General features: G+C 37.9%; 1 protein-coding gene across 9 annotated transcripts in view; it reads left to right on the top strand.

Annotated features, from left to right (window-relative positions):
* The window catches only part of SHPRH (SNF2 histone linker PHD RING helicase), a 71326-nt gene that overhangs the window by 12328 nt on the left and 31137 nt on the right, over positions 1 to 27861 (top strand). For 8 of the 9 annotated variants that reach the window (XR_009453424.1, XM_059700607.1, XM_059700606.1 and 5 more), the window contains 14 exons: positions 437 to 515; positions 1425 to 1575; positions 2928 to 3033; positions 3652 to 3908; positions 5331 to 5990; positions 7777 to 8028; positions 8861 to 8939; positions 10792 to 10955; positions 11067 to 11323; positions 12569 to 12690; positions 18820 to 18908; positions 22809 to 22901; positions 24902 to 25009; positions 26627 to 26769. Coding sequence is in view for 8 of the 9 variants with exons in the window: in XM_059700607.1 (XP_059556590.1) it covers positions 437 to 515; positions 1425 to 1575; positions 2928 to 3033; positions 3652 to 3908; positions 5331 to 5990; positions 7777 to 8028; positions 8861 to 8939; positions 10792 to 10955; positions 11067 to 11323; positions 12569 to 12690; positions 18820 to 18908; positions 22809 to 22901; positions 24902 to 25009; positions 26627 to 26769 (2560 nt within the window). In the remaining variant the exon portion in view is untranslated. Of the gene's footprint in view, positions 1 to 436; positions 516 to 1424; positions 1576 to 2848; positions 3034 to 3651; positions 3909 to 5330; positions 5991 to 7776; positions 8029 to 8860; positions 8940 to 10791; positions 10956 to 11066; positions 11324 to 12568; positions 12691 to 18819; positions 18909 to 22808; positions 22902 to 24901; positions 25010 to 26626; positions 26770 to 27861 lie in introns of those variants that run through there. The other variant, XM_059700608.1, reaches the window with a different exon arrangement.

Below are 27861 nucleotides of genomic sequence, written 5' to 3'. Positions count from 1 at the left end.
TGTGTGTGTGTGTGTGTGTGTGTTGGGGGGGGGGGTGTTAATATTAAACAAATCATATTGAAAAGTTAGGATAGAATGCGTGTTACTATGAACAAAATTATTTTCTAAGACATGCCTCAAAATTGAAGTTAGGGAAATTCATTCATGGGTAGGAGTTGATTATATATATTAGTTTTCTTTTCCTGTTAATCCTCTGTTATATGCTATACTTTGTTTTTCTGTCTTATCACTTGCTTATATGAAAAAATAGTTGTGCCCAAAGCAAAGGAAGCTAAAAAATAGTATCTGAAGAAAAGAGTAAAAGAAATCCTAGCCTTTTTCCCATGTGTATGTGGCTTACCAGGTTATCCTGTTTGTTAACTTATTTTTAATGTCATTATCTGGCAGAAAAGAAAACAAACAAAAACTTATTTTTAATGGTTATATTTTTCTTTAGAAAATGCCCTGCACTTCTTATGGCGAGAAATTGTTACATCTGAGGGTTTGAAACTCTACTACAACCCATACACAGGCTGGTATGGCAAAACTTTATTTATGTGTTTGATATTGAAGATAAATATTATGAACCCTATATAAGTTTGGTAATATATATCTTGAGCCTTGGCAGTACCTCAAGAAGGAATACTAAGTTAAAGTCTCATTAGTCATTTTTATAGATAAGATAGACATAGAATTAATAGCACTTGTCATTTTTCAGTAAATGAATGTTATACCAGAGACTTAAGATGCTTAGTCATTGATATTTAAAGAGATTGTAATTGCCCTAACGGGTTTGGCTCAGTGGATAGGGCGTCGGCCTGTGGACTCAAGGGTCCCAGGTTTGATTCCAGTCAAGGGAATGTACCTTGGTTGCGGGCACATCCCCAGTAGGGAATGTGCAGGAGGCAGCTGATCAATGTCTCTCTCTCTCATCGATGTTTCTAACACTCTATCCCTCTCCCTTCCTCTCTGTAAAAAATCAATAAAATATATATTAAAAAAAAAAAGAGATTATAATTCTAAGAAAATATCTCATCCAGTTATGGGTCAGTATTTATATTTTTCATTAAATTTTTCAAAGCCTATTATAAAAATTACAGGAATCCTTAAATATGATTAGTGAGTCAGTAGTTATTGCCTTTCTTATTTTTTTATTCCCAAACTCATAAAGGTCTCAAAGAAGGCAGACATGCTTCCTTTTATTTTAGAAGAGAAAAAATGATGGCTGTTTACCAAGACCACTTTTGTTTCTGCAGTCTTAGTTGTCAGCTCAGGCAGTTTTTGATTGTCACAGTCTTATATTCTAGAAATAGGGATTTGAATTGTTTCACCCTAAAATGTAGTTTTCAAAGTTAGACTTTATGCATTTCTTCTAGTTCTCTTTAGGAACAGTATAATTTTAATTGTATTCCTATGGTGTATTTTTCTTGTTTCTTCTCTGTTAGTATCATCCGTGAGTACCCAAGTGCTGGGCCACAGTTGTTTGGTGGAATCCTAGCAGATGAGATGGGTCTCGGAAAGACAGTGGAGGTTTTGGCTCTGATTCTGACACACATTCGACAGGATGTCAAACAAGATGCTCTGACTCTTCCTGAGGTAGGAGTACTGTAGGGCTTGGGAAAGCAGGGGACATATGTTCTCATAAATCATCGTAGGTCGAAGATTTGCTTGGTACTTAAGTCAACCCTTGCAATTTAGGCTGCAGCTGATGACTTATATTAACTATTAGTTACCTTCAAGTGGGCACAGAGAATGGGATGTTTCTGCCCTGGCAGGGTTGTCTTTAGTGATGTTGGCCAACTAGGAAGGGGGATATTCTCTTACCAAACTTGCTTTTAGTTGGCAGAGAAATGCCCTTAGGAAAATATATTACTTCCTCAAATGTTTTGTCACTATTACAAGTCTCCATAGTACCACTAAATATTTTTGAGAACTGTTTCTTTTTAAATTGCACAAATATCAGATATGTAAATAAAAAATGTAATGAGAACTTTTTAAAGGATAGCTTATTAATTAGAGTGCTAGATGAAATAAACTGGAAATCTTTGTTCCAAAATATATAATTGTGTATCAAAATGTAAATTTTAGAGTTTTAAAACTGTTCCACTGAGGAAATAGAGTTCATATTTTTCCCTAATTAAATCTAAAATTAAATTTGCTGAAATGAGCCCACTAATTAAGGCTATAACTGTAATTAGCTGTAAGACCCACCACCATGCTCACAAACTTAGTGATAATATGATATTTTGATAGGGTCCAATTTGCAATGTTAGGCCTTCAGGTTTGAGTAGACAGTAGAAAATAGCTATTTCCTTTGTAGTAAAATAAATTGGAGTATGCAGTTTTAAGTATCAGTAATTTCTTTTTGGCATTTTCTTCTCATTAGACATTTTAATTCTAAGTTATTTTTAGTATTATTATAAATTAAATGGGTTAATTCTGTATTTAAACAAGCCTTAAAAAGTTAATTGCAGCCTTAGCTGGTTTGGCTCATTGGATAGAGTGTTGGCCTTTGGACTGAAGGGTCCTGGGTTCAGTTCCGGTCAAGGGCACAAGTCTGGGTTGCGGGATTGGTCCCTGGTAGGGGGCCTGCAGGAGGCAGCCAATCAATGATTCTCTCTCATCATTGATGTTTCTATCTCTCTTTCCCTCTCCCTCTCTGAAATCAATAAAAATATAATAATAATAAAAAGTTAATTGCAGAAGTCCCACACTTAATATTTAGATAATTTAAGATAATATATAATTTGCACAGTTTGTAAAAGTGATAGCTAGCTGTAAGCCCTGAAACAAAAAAATGTTTGTAGGTATGAATAGCACATTTAGCCTTTTTATAACTTTTTACAACTCTTTTGCATCTCCTTAATAGAAGGATGGTTAATTTTAATAAGCAACTCAGAATTCTGAAAGCAAAACCCTATGTGACTACTGAATGTTGTTTATATCAGGGAAAAGTGGTCAATTATTTCATTCCATCACATTCTGGAGGACAAGTAAAAAACACAGAAACTCAGATTATGGAAATTGAACCAAAAGAAAAAGTTCAGTGCCCCCGTAAGTATGAAATCTCTCAAAATATCTTTTTACAGTTTTCTGTTGTAGCTCTTGTAATCCTCGTATGGAGATATCTTGTCATTGTTACGAATAATTGTGTTTATGGTTGTTTATACTGTGAATAAATAGGTTTAATTATAAGTCAAAGTATCCTAACAAAATAAATTCTTGTTTTTTTTTAACTTGGTCCAGGTAGTTCTTGCTCAATATTATATTTAAAAATTTTTAGCTTACAATTTAAACCAGGCTTTGTTTATTCTCAAGCATAGCTACCTCAATTTCTTCTAACAAATGAATGTTTCCCTTACTCATACATAGCATACATAGAATAATTGTGAGAGAGTCTTTAAAATAATTTTAAGTGATACTTGCTTTGTAAGAATAATAAACTCACAAATAATGCTTTCTTAAATTATATCCATTACAGTAATTATTAATGTGTTGAGATAAATTTTTATTATATAGTCTTCAAAATGACAATAGACAACATACCTTCAGTAAATCTTTGCTTTATTTTTTTTATTAACTTGTTTCTCAATGCACATTAAAATGAACTGATTTTTATTTTCTTTTAATTTTAATTATTTTGACTGAGTTAGCATATCCTTTTACATTTAGCTACACGTGTGATGATCCTGACAGCTGTGAAAGAAATGAATGGAAAAAAGGGAGTTTCCATCCTTTCCATCTATAAGTATGTCAGTTCTATATATAGATACGATGTTCATCGTAACAAGAGTCTTCTGAAACGGATGCTGAAATGTTTAATTTTCGAAGGTCTTGTGAAACAGATCAAAGGCCATGGTTTTTCTGGGACTTTTACATTGGGGAAGAATTACAAGGAAGAGGATATATATGATAAAACCAAAAAGCAGGTAACAGAGCACTTACTAAGTAGCTATATGTGATGCCTCACAGAATGAACTGATGGATCCCACCTTGACACTGAAGCTTTTACCATCTGAAGATAAATAGCCTGGTTAGGAACATCACTTATGGCTATGACTTATGTTTTCTACTTCCTGAATATATGTTCCATCAGAACAGAAACTTTATTTTGGTTACCATTAAACCCTGCTTGGCCTATAAGCAAGTATTTAAGTATTTATTGCATGAATTATAAAATTAGTTGGTTAAGCATATTATAAAGTTTAACTTCTCTATTCTCATACTGTTGTCAGCAGTTTAAAAGTTTGTTCCATATATTAAGAATGTTAATGATACCTTATATTTGCATAGCTCTTTATATACATTTTGAATCTTTTATATAGTCTTTCTTTTCCCATGTTCAGCATCTTATAAAATGTTTGCATTTTGTTATAAAACTGCTTCTTTAGGGCTATTAATTTCAATTTGCTTTTAAGAAAATAGTTACGAATTTGTAAACATAAATCGAGGAAAGACTAATGACAGCAAGTCCAACTGTGGCGCTCCCAGCTTGGCTACTGTGAAAAACAAAGATAAATAAGTTCATTTCCTCAAGTAGGGAGTCTCCAACAGTTTTTCCGCAGCCAGGGTAGAAGACTACAATGAACTCCTGGCTTTTACTAGTTCTTCTATCACCAAAACAAGAAAATCTCCTTCAATTGATACCATTCATTCCGTGTTAAGTGTCCCAACTCCTCTGTTCAACCTTGGCTCTGACCTCCCTTCAAGGAAGCTGTTGCTGGCACCTGCCTTCTCATCACAGCCCCTCTCAGTACAGCCCTCTTACACATTCCTATAGCATCATCGTCTTACTGTTCTCTCTTTCCAACATACTCCTTTGAAAGCAGGGGCTAAATATTCCTCAAATTATATCCCCAACATCAAAACAGAATTGACATTCAATAAATAATTGTAGGAGGGAACACAAATAGAAAGGAGAAAGAAAGAAGGGCATTGTTTGCTAATTGCAGTAACTAGTAAGTTAACTTTTCACTTTTCTTTAAATGCTATATTTTAGTACTTGTAATTTTTATAATCGCCCTCATTTAGATATTTATGTATTATAAACTACTAGTCTTTTATTGATTTAGGCAGACTATAAATTACAAGAGGTTAATACCAAAGTATGAGTAGCTCCCTTTATCTTTCTAATTTTTATTTTCTCCATATCTTTCTTTTACAGTATGCCTTTTTTTTAGACCTGCAGACTATGGGGAGGCTTTTTAGAAAGGGCAAATTGAAAGTCACTGATCAGGAGTAATTCTCTTCAGGAAAAACAGTAGCAGGATTTTTATGTAAAGCCCATCAACAAAGTTGGAAATTTAATTTCAGAAATGTAGCTTGTTGAAATAAATTAATGTTTTTCATAGGCAGTATGGAGTCCGAGGAAAATTCAGAAAGAACCCAGAAAGTCATTGAGCAAGGACACAGATTCTGAATACTTGCCATCAAACACCTCTGATGATGATGATGATCCTTACTATTATTACTGTAAGCCCAGGAGAAATCGTAGTAAAATGAGAAAAAAGCCTGTTCCATCCACAAAAAAGGAACAAAGTCGACCTGACATCAATCTCAGTTTACAAGATCATGATCCAGCGACCAGTGACTCTGGAATCACTGATGTTACCACATCCACAAGTACCTGTGTCTTTGAAGTCCAGCAAGAAGATGCAGCAGAGACCCAAGCTGAATCTCTAAACCCTGCTGGTGGTGATGTGCCACATTCCAATATTATGAGTCCCCATAATTCGTCTGATTATCGCTTTGAGTGCATATGTGGTGAACTTGACCATGTCGACCGTAAGCCTCGTGTTCAGTGCCTGAAATGCCACCTGTGGCAACATGCAAAATGTGTGAATTATGAAGAGAAGAATCTGAAGATTAAGCCTTTCTATTGCCCCCACTGCCTTGTTGCAATGGAGCCAGTATCAACTAGAGCAACTCTGATCATCTCACCCAGTTCCATATGTCATCAGTGGGTGGATGAAATCAATAGGCATGTGAGATCATCATCTCTTCGAGTCTTGGTAAGGCAATTTGGGCTCCTTAAAGGGATAGAAAAGTGTAAATTTTGCTTCTTTATGATAGTTTTTATAATTTTTGTCACTTAGTTGTTTATCCCAAAAATAACGTAATGAGATAATAGTAAATCAGAACTTGAGGAGGAAATTGAGATCATTAAATAGAATGGTAGGCTATTTTTTTCTCACATTAGAAGTTAGAAGTTAAAGAATTTGAGTAGAAAGATACGAAAGCTTTTGAACAAATTATCATGTAAATGAAAGTCTTTATATAAACATTTATACTCAGAGAGGAATGCAGTTCAAAAACAACATTGTATGATAGTAGCTACTTGTCTGACCCACCACTTCATAGCTCCAGAATCATCCTCTGGAGCCTCAGTTACCTTATCTATAAAGTAAGAATTTACTCATTTACCAAATATTTATCGAGCACCTTTTTTATGCCAGAAATTGTGCTAAGCTCTGAAAATAGTATCTCCTTACAGACTTACTGGGAAGATTATTTGATAAAGTGCTGGCATGTAGTGTGTGTTCATTCAGTGTCATTGTTTACTAATGTTAATGTTCTTTTTCACTCAGTTCTTCTTCCCATTCAAATGTTATTGTAGGTTTTCTGTATTTCAGCCACTTTCATAGGAATGGAGAGAATAATAAGCAAAATGCCATCTTTGTGATTGAACAGCTCTGTTCTGTGGGGTAAACAGACCTTAGTTTGAATCTTGGCTCTACCAGTTTATTTTTGTTTATTTTTTTGTTAATCCTCACCCGAGGATATTTTTTCTATTGATTTTTTATATACTTTTTATTTTATTTATTTTTTATTTTTTTATTTTCTTTATTAAGGTATTACATATGTGTCCTTCACCCCCCATTACCCCCACCCATCCTCCCAGCTCATTCCCTCAACCCCTTAGTGTCTGTGTTCATTGGTTAAGCTTATATGCATGCATACAAGTCCTTTGGTTAATCTCTCCCCCTCCTGCCCACCCTCCCCTGCCTTCCCACTGAGGTTTGATTTTTAGACAGAGTGGAACAGAGCAGGAGAGACAGAGAAAAAAAATCAATGTGAGAAAGACACATCAATTGATTGCCTCCCACATGTACCCCAACTGTAATGGGCATCGAGCTTGCAACCGAGGTTTGTGCCCTTGACCGGAATTGAACCCAAGATACTTCAGTCCAGGGAGGCCCGACACTCTAACCACTGAGCAAACAGACTAGCGCTTGGCTCTACCAGTTTTGAGCAAGTTACTTCATGTTTCTTACATGTGCGATAGGAATGATAACAGCCTCTAACAGGATTGTTGTTGAAGGTAGATAAAGCTTAGCACAGTGTCTGAAATATAAAAAGCATTCAGTAAATAATAGCCCTTACTTTCTTAGTTTTTTGTATCATTGTGCTTTTTTGCAAATGTTGTTGATTCCATCTGCCTACCTACCTATATGTCATGTCCTTTTCTCCTGTCCTTCCCCTTGAGAACTCCTAAATGTTCTTCAAGATCCACGTAAACTTTTAACTCCTCTCTGAATTTACCTTTCCAGCTGTGGAGTTGGTCCTTCCACTGTGGTGCTATTACATTTACTTCTGTTACAGTTCCTTTCACTTTGCTCCTATTATTAGTCTACCACACTAAAATGTGTCTTTCTCTTGACAGGTGTGGAAGGTATCTCAAAGCATGGTTGGTGCTAAACATGGAGAAAGGACTCTGTAAGGGATACGTAAATGATTATTTCAATGACCTTTGAAGAGTTTTTCTGCAATTAACTGTCTATGCTGGTTATTTCCTAGGTATATCAAGGAGTGAAGAAAGATGGCTTTTTACAGCCTCATTTTTTGGCAGAACAGGATATAGTTATCATTACCTATGATGTCCTTCGTTCAGAGCTAAATTATGTAGATATCCCACACAGCAATAGTGAGGATGGACGTCGCTTACGGAACCAGAAGCGCTATATGGCTATTCCAAGCCCCCTGGTAGCTGTGGAATGGTGGAGGATCTGCCTTGATGAAGCTCAGATGGTTGAATGTCCTGCTGTAAAAGTGAGAGTTTCTGCAGATTTTTTGAGAGCTGATGAAGAGATGGGGACAGGGGAAGGGGTTAGGAGAAGCTGTCCATAGAAAATTTAATAATTTAAATGTAATAAATTAACCAGTGTTGATATTAGCCAGAAGTTTGCTGTTAAATACTCTTACATTTGTTTTTATGCTGTGAACTGCATAATCCTTAGGAATTTTTCAGTACTATGAATCATTGCTCTGTATGCAGTGCCCATGTATATTTGAATAAGATGGCAGTTTATGTGTGATGAGGATGAAACTAAACTGTATTTAGAGACTTTTGTAAGCATTTCTTCTAAGTGGAAAGCTTATCATATAGGCTCTGATAGCTTTGTACCAAAGTTGACTTTGGTAGTTTTTTATCAGAGAGACCAGATGGCAATGGAAATGCTACTTTAGAAGATAGAATTTTGATTCATCCTTTGTCACATGTCTTTATTCCTGTCTTTGACCAACCTGTAAACTGAATTTTTGAATCACATCTCTTAGTACAGTGATTCACTGCAGGATGGGGTGAGGATGTATCAGGCATTCAGGGAGCCTTTTCATTCTACATATAATTGAACTACCCTTCCTTTGTGGGGGTGGAGGGGGACACGTGGCATCTTGCTAATGAGAACCACTCTATTATAAGTTGGCCCATTGAATAGGACAGTCAATATGGAGTATGGTAACTACTAAATAGAAGCAAGTGCCTCTGACCCAAAGTGTAGATTTCCATGGGCTGTTTTCATGAGTCAACATTCCTGACTTCTGCATTTTTCCTGTGGTTATTTTTTCTTTTCTTTTTTATTCCATATTTCTCTCTCATCAGGCTGCAGAAATGGCTCAGCGCTTGAGTGGGATTAATCGCTGGTGCATCAGTGGTACTCCAGTACAGAGAGGACTGGAGGGTAATATATGGTTTTCTCACATACTGCATATATTTGAAAAGCTTAATTTTTGAAGAGAAAGTATTGTTATTTTAACCTTTGCTGAAATCCTTACTTAAGTGATTATATATGTATTTATATTTGACTCCTGTAGTTATAAGCATTTATCTTTTTTAATGGAATTGGGTAATTTTTGATTGTAGACATGAGGACAGATATATAGTGAGTATTTCCATTGTACTAAGTTGAACAGTCATTGCGCATGCCTGCGCAGTGGAGATAAGGTCCAAATTGAACTCAAAGTTCCAAAGTAGTAGATAGAAAACACAAAGAACCCAACGAGAGAGAGAGAGAATTCATTTTAATTGGTTGTATCTATAAAAATAGGACCATAATTTTTATTGCCTGAATTCATTATAATTTTACTAATTGTAAAAGTAATAAAATATTAATAGCTGTATAATATCACACCATGTGGTTATGCCATTATCCCTTCAACTGTTTCTCTTCTTGGACATTTAGCTTGTGTCTAGTTCTCCTTTCTCTCCCCCCACACAATATAACTCATGCTTCTACTACATACTCATTTATGTAACTTAGTTTTTCCAAAGAGCAGACATTACATTTTTAAAACTTTTATTCAAGTTGTGAATATTTAAAACTAAAAGTTTAAAGTTGTTCTACATAAGACATTCCCAAAAAGCTGTCATTAAAATGTTGTTAAATTTTAAAATATAAATATTCTTGGAGTCCTGTGGCAAATATTCATCCTCAAAACTTATCTTACTGAAAATTCAAGTTATTGTATATTGTGTGTTTTCACCAAGACAACTTATCACTCTGCTAAAATAAAAATATCAACATTCATTATTGTGACCTAAAAACAGTCTGCTTTCTGATAATTGTTTTTAGGAAGATAAACATCGTCTAGGGAGATTTAATAAGTACATACTTAAATATTTGTATAATTTTAGTAAGTTATATTGAAGTATATATTTATAGAATAATATCAGGATAACTAACTAAAAGGCCAGATTTAGTGTTCTGCGCTTACATTTGGAAACTGCCCAAATTGTAGCTATTTAAGTATTACTAAGATCTCATTCATCTCAAAAGTTAGCTGAGAGGTACTGAAAAAAGAAAAAGACTCTCAGAGTTACTTTTTTTCTGATTTTAATGTTAAAAGAGTATAAGCAAAAAATTCCTGTTTTCTGGGTAGGTTACTTTGGATATGTGAGGTGTTGGCAGATGTTTTGAGCACTTGTCACCATTCAGCAAATTCTTGAGTAATGTTTTTAAAAACAGGTTCATTAATGAGTAAATGACATATAATAAAGCTATAAATATTTAACATGTAAAATTTGGGAATTTTAAATATATGTATATACCTATGAATCTATTTTCACAGTCAAGATAATCACACCCAAAAGTTTCTTCCTGCCAAGTTACCTAAAGAAAGTTTTCCAAAACTTTCTGGAATTTTAGGGTTTTTTTTCCCTTCCTCTTTTCTTCCTCTCTTTGATTTATTTAAAATTCTGATTCTTGTGGTGTCTATTCTTGTTGTAGTTGTTACAGTGGGAGTGTTAGCCTGCTATGATTTAATATATTGTATTTGAAAGTGGAAGTCTCATTTGTTTTTTTGTGTGTGTTAGACCAGCATTTTTCAACCTTTGCTTCATTGACATTTTGGGCCAGATAATTCTTTTTCGTTGGGAGCTGTCCTCTGCATTTAAGGATATTTAGCTTCTCCCCACTAGCTGCTGGTAATACTCCTGCAGTTGTGACACCACAATTTGGGCAGTTTCTAACAACTGCAATGAAGAAATACAGAAGCAGTTATTCTCAGTGTGCTCTGTTCTTTTTGTCTTTTCAGATCTTTTCGGGCTAGTGGTCTTTCTTGGAGTTGAACCTTTCTGTGTCAAGCACTGGTGGGTTCGACTTCTCTACCACCCTTACTGCAGGAAGAATCCTCAGCCCCTCTACAGCTTTATTGCCAAGATTCTGTGGAGGTCTGCAAAGAAAGATGTGATTGACCAAGTCAGTACAATAAGTTTTTATTAATTAAGGGTATTAAAAGGGAAAAAAAGAGATGGAATGAACAGTTAAATTTCCAGGTGAAATTTTTTTTCTTTCTCTCTCTCTCTGCAGATTCAGATACCTCCTCAGACAGAAGAAACCCACTGGCTCCACTTTTCTCCGGTGGAAAGACATTTCTATCACCGTCAGCATGAGGTTTGCTGCCAGGATGCCGTAGTCAAGCTCAGGAAGATTTCTGACTGGGCTCTGAAGCTCAGCAGCCTGGACCGAAGGACTGTCACCTCCATCCTGTACCCACTGCTGAGGCTCCGGCAGGCCTGCTGCCACCCGCAGGCCGTTCGCGGAGAGTTCCTGCCACTCCAAAAAAGGTTTCATTATCAGTTTCCTCCCATTACAACTGAGAATCTGTATATATAAAAGCCTAAGCGATCGTTCGACCAATAGCTATGACGCACACTGACCACTAGGGGGCAGACACTCAACGCACAGGCATGGAAAAATGGAACAGACTGATGAATCTCAGAGGGAAGGGGGGAAGGGAAGGGCGGGGAGAGATTAACCAAAGATCTTATATGCATACTAGAAGCCCGGTACATGTATTCATGCACCAGTGGGGTCCCTCTGTCTGGCCTGCAGGGATCGGGCCAAAACCGGCTCTCCGACATCCCACTAGGGGTCCTGGGTTGCGAGAGGTCACAGGCCAAGGGATCCCACCGGTGCACGAATCCATGCACTGGGCCTCTAGCCTATATATATAAAAGCCTAAGCAACCTAACGATCAAACAACCAGTCTACCAGTCGCTATGACATACACTGACCACTGGGGGAGAGACAGTCAACACTGGAGCTGCCTCCCAGTGGTCAGTGCACTCCGACAGTGGGAGCCCTGCTCAGCTGATCTACGGGCACCAGACACGGCTCATGGCTGGCAAGCGCCACTCCAGCGGCACGAGCTTCTCCCGATCGGGACTGACTGGGCGTGAGCCCATAGCAGGCACAGTGGGACTGGGATGAGCAGGAGTGGCAGGCGGCCTTAGACTTCCAGTTTCAGCTGACCCCCGCAGGCCATGCCGAGGGACCCCACCAGTACATGAATCCATGCACCGGGCCTCTGGTATAGTAATAATACACAATATTTAAGCAATTAGCTTCCTAGCCCACAGTTTCATGTCCTTATTGCTGAGCTGTCAATTATTTTAGCAGGGTGGTCATTTTCTTTGGTATGAAACTTCATTTGTGGAAGAGAATCACATCTTCAAATTATTTTTATGATTTTTAACATCTCTTTTCAAATTAGGACTCTTGTGGAGAGTTTTGTTGTTTTGTTTTTTCTTCACTCCAGATATAAAAGGTATTTGTTTTTATATTTTTTTAGTTTATAGAGTTGGGTACTAGCTCTAGTTTCAGGCATCTTCTGCAGGTCTTTTAATGTATCCCCACGGATAAGTGAGGACAACTGTAATTAAGTTAAAAGTGATAGTGATAAAAATGGAGGTGAAGAGAAAGATGCTGAAGATTTCACAAAGACTGAAAACATCTGATGATCTTATGCGATATAATACTCTCGCTTAGGATTTTCTTTCAAGTTCTAAGCAGTCTCCCTCTTCTTGTAGCACCATGACAATGGAAGAGCTTTTGACATCACTTCAGAAGAAATGTGGAACTGAATGTGAAGAAGCACATCGGCAACTAGTTTGTGCTCTCAATGGCTTAGCAGGCATCCACATCATTAAAGGTAGAAGGTGATTGCTTTGTTATCTCTCACTCTTCTTCATGATAACTTTTCTCTCTGTCTGAACTCAAGTGTTATCTTTTTGCAACTTGAATGAATCATTGAGTGTTCTTTTCAATAACTACTTCAATCTATTACTGCATTTGTAATACAATAAGAAATTATATAGTTTTGTAGCCTTTATAATAAACTGTGGTGATGCTTAGGGGCTTTCTAGTAGTAATGAGGAAAGTACTGATATAAATGTAGCCTTTTAAAAGTTACTTTTAAAACCTTCTCTAATAACTTTAGTTTAGAAAATTTTATTTCATTCTCCCCAAAACTAAATGAAATGTAGTCCTTAAAGGCATTTAGGTATTTCATAATGGTGAAATAATATATAGGTTTAAGTACTTGGAAAATTTAGGAAAATTTTTATTTCCACGTTCCTTACAAAATCTGTGAAGTTAACTAACTCATTATTATAGTTTTAGAGCTGGAAAGATATTTAGAGTTAGAAAGGCATTTCATGGTAAATTTCACTTCCTTCAACCTTCCCATCCCACAAAGATTTCCAATCCATTAGTCTACTTGGGTATATAGTCATGGAGGAAATTTATCATTATTCTCTTTTACCTTATAAGACTTTAAAAAAATCAGTTGCCCAGAAAAACTTGTGCTTTTGTGGAATACAAGGCAATGTTTTCAGCCTCTTTAAATGGAGTGGCCTGTCATTAGTTATTAATTCTTCAGCATAACAGAACCAGAACAGAAGGTGTCTCTTATAATCCTGGATACTTGGGTAGAGTTAGAAAAACTCACAGGTGCTAAGTAGAAATAGCTCTAAGCAAGAACTGAAAAAGATGAGGCTTCTTATTTGCTATAGTTGTAGTCCTGTGAACTTGAGTATATTACTCAAGGTTTGTCGGGTGATTCCTTCCACGACCCGCGTGGGCGTGGAGTAGGGTTCGGTATCTGAAAGAGGAGCCGCACAACAAATGAGAGAAAGAGACACGAGATAATTTTGCAATATTGGAGGACCAGGCGGGCAAGTCCAACTCAAGGAGAGGGACTTCCACTGATGCTCAGGCTGTTCCAACCTTTTATTTGGTCTAGGGTAGCCCTAGGGTGAGGAGGTTTGTTTGGGGTAGACCTAGGGTAAGGAGGTTTCAATGACACAGGGATCAGCGGACAAATTCCAGGAATAGACTAAGTATCTGATTAGCTCATCAATAGGTTTCTGGGAGTAGGCAGGGTATCTGATTAACAATAATCAACAAGAATCTACATAAGTATCTAAGGAATTAAGGGAACTAAGGTGGGGATGCTTCAAGTATTATTACCTAAATTAACTGAGTGGTTCCTAGATTAACTGGGTGGTGCACAGCCCTGACCTTTACTAGAACTTTCAATGACTACTAGCTTTTGGGGGGTCTCTGTCTAAACTCAGTGAAGATGATGAATGGTCTCCGGCAAAGGTTTCTGAATCTGTTTCCTTTCCAACAAAGTATAGCTAATACCATGTGCCTTGAAGTATTGTTCTTAAGGTGCAGTGTGAAAGCACATTGAAAACTTTATACAAACATATAGGTAAGGAATGATGTTATTGATTATGGTAATATGAAGTGACCTCAAATTTTTACCACTTTTCAACCTGCTCACAGTGCAAATTTTATTAATAACTAGTAATAGGAGAAAAGGACATATTATTACATACACTTGATAAACTAAGAATAACATATGTGCCTTTGTGAGCAAATCTTCCCTTTAGACATTCCCCAGGAAATATGCAGTTTAGCTAGCAAGTTTGGATTTTCTCTAATCATCCTCATCATCATTGCCATCTCAGTTGCTCAGTGTGCCTGTGATTATGTAGCACTCCAGGCTTCAGTCTAAAATCTAAAATGGTCTGTGCTTTATAATCCAAAATGAACAACTAAGTCAGGAAACTTTTTAATAGAAATTATTTTCTAATTAAACTTTTGATTATTTTGACTTAGAAATAATTGGGGAAAAGTTGGAAAATTATATATTATATATATATATTTTTTTAAATATATTTTATTGATTTTTTACAGAGAGGAAGGGAGAGAGATAGAGAGTTAGAAACATCGATGAGAGAGAAACATCGATCAGCTGCCTCCTGCACATCTCCTACTGGGGATGTGCCCACAACCAAGATACATGCCCTTGACCGGAATCGAACCTGGGACCTTTCAGTCCACAGACTGACGCTCTATCCACTGAGCCAAACCGGTTTCGGCTATATATTATATTTAATGCCAGTTTTTTTCAGTCCCAAATTAATGGAGTGGAATAATTATGACTATCACAGATGAAAAATATGTGTGCTTGGTCTTTGAAATACATGATAATAAATGTACTATTTAAATATTTTGGTCATCCTGGCCAGTATGGCTCAGTTGGTTGGAGCATCATCCCGTACACCAAAAGATAGTGGGTTTTATTCCCTGTCAGGGTGCATGCCCAACTTGCAAGTTCTATCTCTGGTCAGGGTGTATGCAGGAGACAACTGATCGATGTTTTTCTCTCACATCAATGTTTATCTCTATCTCTATCTCTCTCTCCCCCCTTCCTCTAAAGTCAGTAAAAATAAGTAAAAAATAAGTTAAATAAAGTAAAATATTTGGCTCATTAAATTCAGCGTCATATCTGAAGAATGGTCATATTTCTACAACCATTTTATATTATACATAACACTTTCATATATATATTTCATTTTTTCCTCATAATTAGCAATGATTGAGATATTTTCATCCCTATTTTGTATGAGAAACCTGGAATTCAGAAGACTTAGTTTTTTTCTCAAGATTATATATAATAAGTAGCAGAGAATTTGCCCTGTATCTTTGAATTTCAAACCAAATATTTAATGTTTGTATTATATTACTTCTATTTCTTTATCAAATAGATGTTTATAAACCTCAGTATTATGCTATCTATAGTAGGTTGAACCTCACCATCAAAATTTCTAAAATGGAGTAGTTTATTACTTTTAGGTTGTCACAATATTAAAAATAACATTCAGATTTCACCCCTAGATTCTAAAACTGCATTTCTGATTTTATTCTACATTGTTATTACAGAACCTGAGACAGTTAATGAATTTCTTGACTTGTCCAATTTTTTAGTCTCCTTTTCAGATTTATTGTCTTCCTTTCCTTACTGTGAGGTTATATTTGATACGAACATTGGGAAAAAGGTGTTTTCATCTGATCATTTCCAAAAACAAACACTCTGGCAAGATCAGCATATAGTTGGTTCCTGTGTAGCAAATACCATGTTGTGGCATTAGATGAGTACATCACTTCTCTCTTCAGATAGTTTCCACTGCATTCGCACTGTAGTTCTTGGTCTTCTGTGGATGGAAAGTATTGCTGATTGTTAAGAGAAATTCCTATCAGAAAGTCCATTAGTAAAGGATATATGTCCAGTCTTATCTTAATTGTAATTATAAACTTATTGGGATGGATTTACTGCTTTTAGCTTCCATTGCTTAACTTCACAGTACTATGTCAAACAATACACATCTTTTAAAGTAATATTATATATTTAACTTAATTTAAAGTCTTCCAATATAGAGATCAGACAATGGAGATATAAAGTTTATTTCAAACTCCACAGGGATTATGATATGCAATGCATATTCTAAGTCCTCACTGATTATGGTATTAAAAAAATGGTATTCTAATTTTGTACCATGTGTTTTCTGCACATATTTTTTGGAGAAAATTAGGTTGCCAATATTAAATGTAGTACACCTCATTTACTTGGTAATGTTACAGCCATCAAGTGACAAGGAGTGGGTATTTCCAAATTTGACTTAAAATTATTTAACTTATTGCATATTTTTGTGTCTTCCCGGGAAAGCGTCTTTTTTTATTAAGCATAAAAAATAGATATTATAGCCCTGGCTGGTTATGCTCAGTGGTTAGAGTGGACCAAAGGGTCTCGGGTTCGATTCCCAGTCATGAGTAAGTACGTAGGTTGCAGGTTCAATCCCTGACCCTGCACGGGGTCTCGTGTGGGAAGCAAGTAATCACTGTGTCTCTCTCACATCAATGTTTTTTTCTCAAACAAACAAAAAATAGATATAGTGAATAGTTCAAATTCAACTGCTTACATTATAAGTTAGTCATTACACTTTCTTTAAAAGCTATAGTAATTATGAAGGGAGAATTGACAAGTGAATTATTCTCTATAAATGATAGTGTAAATGCTAATAGAATCTTTGTCTTTTGCAAAGCTTCACAAGAGTCTTCAAAACTAAAAAAAGGTCTTATGTTACTGTAGTTGAGTATTGCTCCTACATTACAACATGATTTTATTACTGGGAAAATAATCTTTGTTACCATAGTGAATAAAAATTGGCTGACTGTAAAGTAGTATGAAAATATGTCTTTAGAAAGCTTTTTATTAGGTAACTGGTAGAACTCCATATAAAGCAATGGTATAAAAGCAAATGTTTTGCACAACAGTGTGACTACTTAATGCCACTGAACTGCACACTTAAAAATGGTTGAAATGGTAAATTTTATGTTATGTATATTCTATAATAAAAATATATATTTATAGTTATATATAATTAGCATTAACAAAAAAGAAAAAAGAACCAACAACAAAATTTACAAATTTGAGAGAGAGAGAGAGAGAGAGTGGGAGAGAGCAAACTCAGGCTCTGAACAAAATCCTAAATTTATGATATTAATAAAACTAAATTGAAATTTTAAACAGCAAGTGTATGTGATGATCACGAAGTAAAAGCTTTTATTTCCCCTCAATAAACTAAAAGTAGAACATCTTTATGCCATTTTTTGTATTTCATGATTTTTGCCACTTTTAGATTTTTATTTTAATTGTATTTATAAATTACCAGTTTAAAGTTTTTCCCTAGGCAGCAAGTAAGATAGGTTTCATTATTCATGCCATTAAAAATCTTTCATCTCTCCTTTCATTGAGGTATCATCAAACTTTTTCTGAAAGAACCAGAAAATGAATATTTTAGACTTTGTAAGCCATAGATCTGTTGCAATTGCTCAACTGTAGTGTTACAGCGCAAAAGCAGCCGTGAACAAATGAGTATGACTGAGATTTAATAAAACTTTATTCATGGGCCCTGAAATTTAATTTCACATAATTTTTTGAAAATATGTTTTTCATTGATTTTTAGAGAGAGGGGAGCGGGGAAGGATAGAGAGATGAAAACATCGATGAGATATCTGCTGCCTCCTGCATGTCTCCTACTGGGTATCGAGGCCACAACCCGGGCCAGTGCCCTGACCTAGAATCCAGCTGTGCCTGGAAACCACTGAGCATACCAGCTGGGCAATTTCACATAATTTTTACATCTCACCAAGTATTATTCTTTTGAATTGTTTTCAACTATTTGAAAATGTAAAACCATTCTTAGCTCATGGTTCCTATAAAAATACAAAGGTCAGGTATGACCCATGGACCATAGTTTGCCAACCTGTACTTTTAATACTTTTAAAATTATTTTATTTGAATGAGCTGCTAATTGTGAACAATATAAAACAGTATAGATCTCAGACTGATGGTGATCTGTGTAGACAGAAATGGAAAGAAGATCTCTTAAGTTTTTGAAATGTGGTTTTTAATTGCAACTTATTTTGGCCATCAAGAAGAACGATACCTATCAAGAAAAGTATATTATTTTTCTGAGAAATATGTGTTGATTGGTCATAGCATTTTGAATATTTGTTTTTAAATACCTATAATCACCCCAAAGTTGTCCTAATTTCAAACATCATAATGACTACTAAATGGTACTCTCTAACGTCAATGAGAGGAAAATCATTTGTCTAAATTAGCAGTTAATCCAGTTTGTTTTTCAGTATAGTTTTAAATCATTGTAAGTACATTTGACTGGTTTTATATTTTGTGAAATTAACACCAAAAATAGCCTGCATTACTTATGAAGCCATGTTGAAAAGACCCATCATCAGCTTTTTTACTGGGGCAATCATGCTAACACCCAGTCAAATTCCTTTTTTTAAAAAATAATGAGTTTTAATGACTAAGTTATATTTTTACAGACATTTTTAAATACAGATATCATAGTGGGAGCTAAATATGACTTTCTTATGCTTTAAATACGTTTTAATGCTTCAGGTGAGTATGCATTGGCAGCAGAACTGTACAGAGAGGTGTTGCGTTCATCTGAGGAACACAAAGGAAAACTCAAAACTGATTCACTTCAAGTAAGTAAAACTAAATAGTGTCAAATCAATATTTTATCTGGTTTTTTACAAAATAATTTTTCTGAATATTTAAGAAGATGAAGGGTAACAAGTGGACTTTGTCATAATCTTTGGAGATTAAGCTTGGGATTCAGTTATTTCAGTAAGCACCCAAGATGATTTGCATGTACTGTTCTCCTTCAGTGTCCTCAGGGAATTGGTTCCAGGATACACACACACACACACACACACACACACACACCAGTTATACCAAAACTGGCAGATGCTCTAGTCCCTTTTATGAAATGGCATAGTTTTGCATATCACCTGTGTTTACATGTAGGCTATAGTGTGGTGTGCCTCCACATCACTTCATTTGTGTGCGTTCAGCATAGTGCTCGGTGCAGTGTGTGGCAAATTCAAGTTTTGCATTTTAGAATTTTCTGGGATTGTTTTTTCTGAATATTTTTTATCCATGCTTGGTTTCATGTGCAAATTTGAAACCTGAAGATATGGAGGGCTGACTGTACATGCAAGTTTGAGAATCACTGTGGTTCCGTATATTCAGGATGATATTGGCACAAGACTGACTAGCTAAATCTAACCTACATTAGAAAAACAACTTGAATTATTTGTACCTCAAAGAACGAGGTCAATTTTATCACTTTTGCATATGAACATCAACATATTTCTTTACGTGGTTTTCACCAAAAAGTAAAGAAATGGAACTAAGTAATAATAAAATCTATCCAGTGATCTTCTAATTTAATTTTTGGAGGTCTTTTAGGGAGATTTGGATATTTGAATTATAACATTTAAGGATAAAATGTCTTCCCATTCTTGGTTCTGTCCAGTGGATTTATATAGACAAGGCTCTCTAGCAGAATGGTGAATAAGGACCACATTTATTAACCTTGGTATGTTTAGGCTTGAGTCCCTGCTGAGATTCTTTATCATTCACAATTGAGACTCTGGGACCCACATTTTCACATGTGCTTGAGCCAGTGGTAGGAGGTGTGTTTGGGGGGAAGAGAAGAGGAGGGAAAATTAAATATAAGTCTGCTTATATTCTGCATGGATAAGGAGTGCCTAAGGCAGGCCCTGGACCTTAAGCAAATGTGTTTGCCTCTTGGGAGAAGGAGGAAAGAAAAGATATCAGCTCCTGAATAAAGGAAACAAAAGCAAAAGAGTGGACAAAACAGATAAGTCCAGATGCCTAAGTTCAAGAGTAAGCAACCAGCCTGGTTCTTCCTTTTGGGCATAACAACCCCACCTACTGGTGAAACATGGCCCACTGGATATTCTGCTCTGTCCAGTTAGATTAGCACTCCGTTTTCTTGGGATAAAAGGTGTAAGAGGTGGAGAGAGGCAAGTATTTCTCCCAACCCATTCCAACACCTCATGCAGAACGCACTGGAAATCCTCTTCCACAAGCACACACAGCGCAGAGGAGCCAAGTTTCTACCACTTTGTTTCTCTAGTGTTTACACATTTGTTGTTATTAAATCTGATAGTGTTTCTGACTGTATTACCTATAAAGCCATGTTGAAAAGACCTAAAACAGTTGAGGTAACTCTTCAAAGGTCAATTCTACAAAGATCTATACCATGGCTCAGAATTATGAGAATCTGCAGCCAAACAGAATAACATTCGTAGTCTCAAATCACTGACACCAAATCAAATCTTACAAAAAAACCCCACTCTTCTGATCCTTTAACCTTTACCTGTCTTTCCAAATTAAGAAATAGAAATTACTTTCACTTTATTTCTTCTCATAGCCCTTCACTCCAGGGGTCTCTAGCCAGTTGCAGACTCAATGTCACAGTGAGAAGTCTGGCTTATATTAAACTAGAGGCCCGGTGCACAAAAATTTGTGCGCTTGGGGGGAGGGGGGTCCCTCAGCCCGGCCTGTGCCCTCTCGCAGTCTGGGACCCCTCGGGAGATAACGACCTGCTGGCTTAGGCCTGCTCCCGGGTGGCAGAGGGCAGGCCTAATCCTTAGGTGCAGCCCCTGGTCGGCTCAGAGGAGGGCCAACTGAGGAGTTGGGGCGCCGCCCCCTGTCATGCACAGAGCAGAGCAGATTGGGAGGTTGCGATGCCACCCTCAGTCACGCTCAGGGTAGGGCCAATTGGGGGGTTGGGGCACCGCCCCCTGTCACACTCAAGGCAGGGTTGATGGGGAGGTTGCGGCGCCACCCCCTGTCACGCACAGAGCAGGGCCCATCAGGGGGGTTGGGGCTCCGTACCCTGTCACGCACAGAGCAGGGTCAATCAGGGGGTTGGGGAGCTCTCCCCTGTCATGCACAGAGCAGGGCCGATCAGGGGGTTGAGGACCTCCCCCCTGTCACTCACAGAGTAGGGCTGATAGGGGAGTTGGGGCACCGCCCCCTGTCACACTCAGGGCAGGGCGGATCAGGGGGTTGGGGCGCCACCCTCTATCACCCACAGAGGAGGGCCAATCAGGGGGTTGGGGCGCCGCCACTCTCACACTCAGGGCGGGGCCGATGGGGAGGTTATGGCTCTACACTGTCACACACAGAGCAGGGCTCATGGCGGGGGGGTTGGGGCGCCGCACCTTGTCACACACAGAGCAGGGCCGATCAGGGGGTTGGGGCGCCGCATCCTGTCACACACAGAGTAGGGCCGATCAGGGGGTTTGGGCGCTGCCCCCCATCACACTGATCCCGGTGCCAGGAGGCCTCTCGGCTCCACTGATCCTGGTGCTGGGGGTCATATTACCTTTTTACTATATAGGATAGAGGCCTGGTGCATGGGTTGGGCTGCTGGTTTGCCCTGAAGGGTGTCCTGGATCAGGGTGGGGGTCCCCACTGGGGTGCCTGGGCAGCCTGGATGAGGGGATGATGGCTGATTGCAGCTGGCCACACACCCTTCTGGGTGGGGGTCCCCACTGGGGTGCCTGGCCAGTCTGGGTGAGGGGCTGAGGGCTGTTTTCAGGCTGACTGAAGCTCCCAACTGCTCCTTTTTTTCTTTTTCTTTTTTTATTCTGGGCCAGCTTTAGCTCTGGCTCCAGCTCTGAGGCCTCCACTGCTGAAAGAGGTATCTGGTTTGTTTGCGTTCTATAATCAAAACTCTGTATCAACTCCAGCTCTGAGATCTCGGCTCGCTGAAAGCAGGTTTCTGGGGTTTTGTTTAGCTTCTATATTCGTTACAATGTTTCTTAAACTGCAAGCTCAGAGGCCGGCAAGGCAGGCGGGGAACGTTGGAGTCCTCTGTCACTGAAGCAAGCAAGCCTCATGTTAGTTTCAAGCTGCCTGGCTGCCGGCCACCATCTTGGTTGGCAGTTAATTTGCATATCTCGCTGATTAGCCAATGGGAAGGGTAGCGGTCGTATGCCAATTACCATGTTTCTCTTTTATTAGATAGGATTAGATAGGATACAGAGATATAAGATAGAGTTTTCCTATACCATCTTCACCTCCAGCTCTCTTATTCAGCCCTTAAGTTCAACAGGTCCAGGTCATAACCCTGTTTTCTTATGTATTTCATTATCCCTATTTGTATCATAATGTAATTGCTAGGCTCATCCAGACTCATTTCCCAGAAGAAGAATCAAGTCTAGGTAGTCTTATCTTTTTACTTTATTGAACTTATTTGGCATACTCATTGTTCCCATATGGGCAAATGCATATATAATAGGAAAAAAATACACCTATATTATATATTCTGCTAAATACATAGACATATTTCATAAGACTAGATTTTTAATTGAGGAAAATTCATGACATTGTGAGTTAAGACCTTTACCATAAAACTGACTTCGGTTTTCTCTGACAAAGTCGGTACTCAAATCAGTGACACGTTTATGTGGTGTTAGTGCTCTGCATGCCATATGAACAGTAGGTTCTCCCCATAGAGTTTTCTGTGTTGGCTGTCATAATTACTGCCTTTTGTGTGTTTGTAGAGACTTCATGCAACTCATAATTTGATGGAATTGTTGGCAGACAAGCACCCAGGGATACCTCCTACCTTGCGAGATGGCAGACTTGAGGAAGAGGTAATTATTATTTCATTCTTTCTGTTAAGGAATATTTTTTTCAGACTTCATGCTCCACCTAATTCATATTTCTTAGGGCACACAACATTAAATAAAGGTAATTGTGTTTTCCTGATGTTTTTACATTTCTAACTTTGCTGTGATGATTTTGGATGGCAGAGAAAGACAATACTCCACAGTATTTTAGTTCTCTGGTGATCTGCTTGCAGCTATAGGGCAACCACTTGTCGTAGACATAGTTGTTGATAGTCAAAGCACAAAATGTAAATAAACAACAAATTTAAAAAGACCTTGTTGATCTCATGACACATCTGCAAAAAACATAGTAAAAATAGTAAGTTGTATACTTTCGCTACCCTTCTGTTTATTATTTATGACAGTAAATTCACATTTTCAGTGGTATTTCTTATAGAAGTTCCCTCTGCAATGAGTATTGACTCTCTGGAAAGAGCGATATTATAAATTAATTCACTATAAATTGTTAGTAAGTTTATTATGCTAATTTGCTCATGGATTTTTGCCTTCTTAAAGAACAAAGAAAGATGGTCAAGCTTAAATCTAAAGAGTAGTAGATGTGTTTGAAATGGATTGAACCTGTCAGCAGAGCCTGTATTTGAATCAGTGAGATACAAAATGAAATTGTATAAGTATGTACAGCTCTTTCTTAATGTTAGATGGCAGTCTACATGTTAGAAATTTCTAGTGAAATTTCATTCCTATTGCAGGCATCTAATCTATGCATATAGCCAGTCACTCTGTTTAACTGCCTTTAGTCACAGGCAACTCTGGGAGATAGTCCCGTCTATTAGCTTTAATGAACAACTATTTATAGCCAATGAATTTTAATAGAAATTAATTGGAAGTTTGTGAGAGGAAATGGAAAAATGCACCATGAGAAGGAAGGTTCATTTCCATGTATTATCTCTTTTGCCTAACTCACATAGAATGTGAAGGCAGAGTATTTCAAAGCTGGACACGATCTGAGAAATCATCAACCTCAACCTCCTCCTTTTGTAAATGAAATAATGGGAGCCCGGAGCAGTAATGCCTTGTCCAGAGAGGTGTATCTGTGCAGTTAGACCTCATGAAATTGACTTTTTTTTTTTAAGTCAAAAGGGGTCTTGTTTTTATCTGATTTAAAGAATAAATTTTTTCCGGATTTCTATTGCTTGCAAATTATGTGATCCTCCTTAAGTTGAAAGGGAAAGAGTTTTTAGACCCTTGTTGCATTTATGCTAGGACTGCCATAATAAAATACCACAGACCGGGAAGGTTAAACAACAGAAATTCATTTCTCACAGTTCTGGAGTCTGGCAGCCTAAGATCCGTCAGCAGCGTTGGTTTCTCCGGAGGACTCCCCTTGACTGGTACATGGATGCCCTCTCACTGTGTCCTTACCTGGCCTTTCCTTTGTTTGCATCCCTGTTGGCTCTTTTCTTTTAAAGAGACCAGTCATTTTGGGTCTTATTTAACCACATTTACACATTTAATCATCTCCTTTAAAGGCCCCATCTCCAAATGTGGTCACATTGGGGCTTTGGGCTTCACCGTATGTACTTTGGGGGAGCACAATCAGTCTATAACACCCATGTTAGTGTATATTCTCAAGTATTATTTCTCAGCTGAAGGAAATTCCAAGAAATTGAAATCAATTAGGCAAGGGATTCTGAAAGAGATCCTTGTTTCGTCTCATAATTTTAAATATTACTCTTTTTCTCCTTTTTTTTTTTTAATTAAAAAGTTGATAAAATTTTGGGAGCAAGCCCTTGGGATTTCTTGGATTTTGTGACTTAACAAGTAAAGGTGTTCACTTGAATATATATCTCAGTAATTTCTGACATGGTTTTTATGTTCTCTACAGCATACTTGTAGAGTTTTATGCTTAAATTCAGTTAAGTACCTTTAAATATATAAGATAACTACATTGTTCTTGAAACACCATATTCAGTTATTTTCTAGACCCGGAGTGAAAGTTTATACTGTTTGATGTTTTAACACAGGCCAGACAACTGAGGGAGCATTATATGAGCAAGTGTAACACTGAGGTTGCTGAAGCACAGCAGGCTTTGCTGCCTGTGCAGCAGACCATACGTGAGCTCCAAAGAAAGGTATGTCTCCAGAATGACTTTCTTATGTGTGTCTCTACATAGCATTTTGGCTTTTGTTTTGGTATAGGGAGAAACTTGAACTTACAGAGTCATGTTAGAATTCTAAGTCCCTAATATGGGGCCTGTCGCACAATAAAAGTTTATTTGCTGTTAGCAGTGTTTATTAGTTGAATAAACGGATGCATAAATGGATCACCTATTTTGAAATTATTCTTTTTTATTTCTTTTAAGCTATTATGGGTATATTTAACTTATATTTAAACTTATATTTCTTTTACTTTGGATATATTTAACAAGTTATTTTTTAAAGAAGAAAAAGACTTTCAAAATCTTCTTTTAATCTTAGATGTGTATGTTGCCAAAATTTTTTCTTTTAAGATGTCAGAACGTTAGAACCACAGGTATTTTTCTTATTAATACAAGCCATTTGTCATTTCTAAAATTTCCCTCTTATGAAATCCATAGCAATGTCTAAAGAGGAGGCTACACAAAATACACTCATTTATTTTATTATATTTACCAGTTACTCCACATTTTATTCTTCCTAATTTCATTAATTATTTAATATTCAGGCATATAATTTGTTAGTTGTCATAGTAGAATCTAGTTCAGTTGAGTATTAGCATAATCAACACTAATAAAAGAGAAAAATGGTAATTGACGTACGACGATACCCTTTTCATTGGCTAATCAGGGCTATATGCAAATTAACTGCCAACTAAGATTGGCAGTTAACTGCCAACAAGATGGCGGTTAATTTGCATATGTAGGCACAATGCAGGGAGGCGAAAGGGAAAGCAGGAAGAAGCCCCCTGCCACTGACAGTGATCGGAAACCCAGGGGGGAGCTAAGAGCTGGGGAGCAGGGCAAAGGCGGCCCTGGGGCCGCCTTTGCCCTGCCCCCCAGCCATGATCGGAGAATCAGGTGCCTTTTCCGCCCTGGCCAGTGATAGCAGGAAGTAGGGGTGGAGCCAGCGATGGGAGCTGGGCACGGTCAAAGCTGGCAGTCCCAGGAGCTAGGGGTCCCTTGCCTGGGCCTAAAACGAAGCCCACGATTGCGGGGCCGCTGCAGCTGCGGGTCCCCGCTGCCCGGGCTGGACGCCTCAGCCAGAGGCGTCCGGCCTGGGCAAGGGGCCGATCCTGCGATAGGAGGGTGATGGGGGTCAACGCCTGAGGGCTCCCAGTATGTGAGAGGGGGCAGGCTGGGCTGAGGGACACTCCCCCCCCACACACACACCCAGTGCACGAATTTCGTGCACCGGGCCCCTAGTGTCTTTATATTAAGAAAGAAACCTGTTACATTTTCAAATATATGGAGGAAGTACTGAATTTTCATTTTGGTAAAGTATTTTTTAGCACAACTTTATTATACAAGTCTGCACAAGAAATTCTCATTCATCTAGAGTAGTTAGGAAACAGGTGTTCTCTTTAATTATATTATGGAAAAGTACTCACTTATTGTGTATAAAAAATGTATACTTGACTCACCACTATTATAATTCCCTTTAGAGTAGCATTTATTGCTGCCTTTGAATTTTTCAAAGCACCCTTCCAAAGGATAGAAATATAGTGACTACTACAGCAATATTAATTGATCAGCTGTTATCTTTTTTTACAGATTTATTCTAATTCTCCTTGGTGGCTGAATGTGATCCACAGAGCAGTGGAATTCTCTATTGATGAGGAGCTTGTCCAACGAGTGCGAAATGAAATAACCAGCAACTACAAGCAACAGACTAGCAAGCTTTCTATGTCAGAGAAGTAAGAAAATATTAAAAATAGAATAACTGTATGAGTAGCCACCCTAAAAATTCATATCAGTTGTTATTAAGAGGTCCAGTTAAATATAGGAACATATTGTGATTACAAACATCTGGATTTTATATTGTTGAGTACACTTCAAACCAAAATATTAGGTATAGATCTAAAAGAGAAACCCTTTTTTCTACATATTAGTCACTTAAAAATACTCTTTTTACTACTTTTTTTTAATCTGCTTAAAGTATTTTCTTTTTATCTTTGTTGGACAAGGTTTTGAAATAGACTTTGTTTTGGAGAATTTTGTCTTTAGTAAGATATTCATACTTCCCTATAATTCATTCCCTAAATTCTAAGCATCCTAGTGCCACAGTGGCAGGTTTTATATTATAGAGTTACCTGCTCTTTATTCCCCATTTTTCTTCTCATCAACACTATTCTTCTGGGTCTTTATAGGTAAACTAGGGGCCCGGTGCATGAAATTCATGCACTGGGTGTGTGTGGGGGGGGAAGGGGTGTCCCTCAGCCCAGCCTGCCCCCTCTCACGTACTGGGAGCCCTCAGGTGTTGACCCCCATCACCCTCCAATCGCAGGATCGGCCCCTTGCCCAGGCCGGACGCCTCTGGCTGAGGCGTCCAGCCCGGGCAGCGGGGACCCGCAGCTGCAGCGGCCCTGCGATCGTGGGCTTCAATTTAGGCCCAGGCAAGGGACCCCTAGCTCCCAGGACTGCCAGCTTTGACCGTGCCCAGCTCCCATCGCTGGCTCCACCCCTACTTCCTGCTATCACTGGCCAGGGCAGAAAAGGCACCTGATTCTCCAATCATGGCTGGGGGGCAGGGCAAAGGCGGCCCCAGGGCCGCCTTTGCCCTGCTCCCCAGCTCTTAGCTCCCCCCTGGGTTTCCGATCACTGTCAGTGGCAGGGGGCTTCATCCTGTTTTCCCTTTCGCCTCCCTGCATTGTGCCTACATATGCAAATTAACCGCCATCTTGTTGGTAGTTAACTGCCAATCTTAGTTGGCAGTTAATTTGCATATAGCCCTGATTAGCCAATGAAAAGGGTATCGCCGGATGCCAATTACCATTTTTCTCTTTCAT

This window comes from Myotis daubentonii, chromosome 6 (assembly GCF_963259705.1).
Source record: "Myotis daubentonii chromosome 6, mMyoDau2.1, whole genome shotgun sequence".
In the NCBI taxonomy this organism is placed as follows: Eukaryota; Metazoa; Chordata; class Mammalia; order Chiroptera; family Vespertilionidae; genus Myotis; species Myotis daubentonii.
The sequence above is the reverse complement of the archived record's forward strand: the minus strand, read 5'-3'. Positions and strand labels throughout refer to the sequence as shown.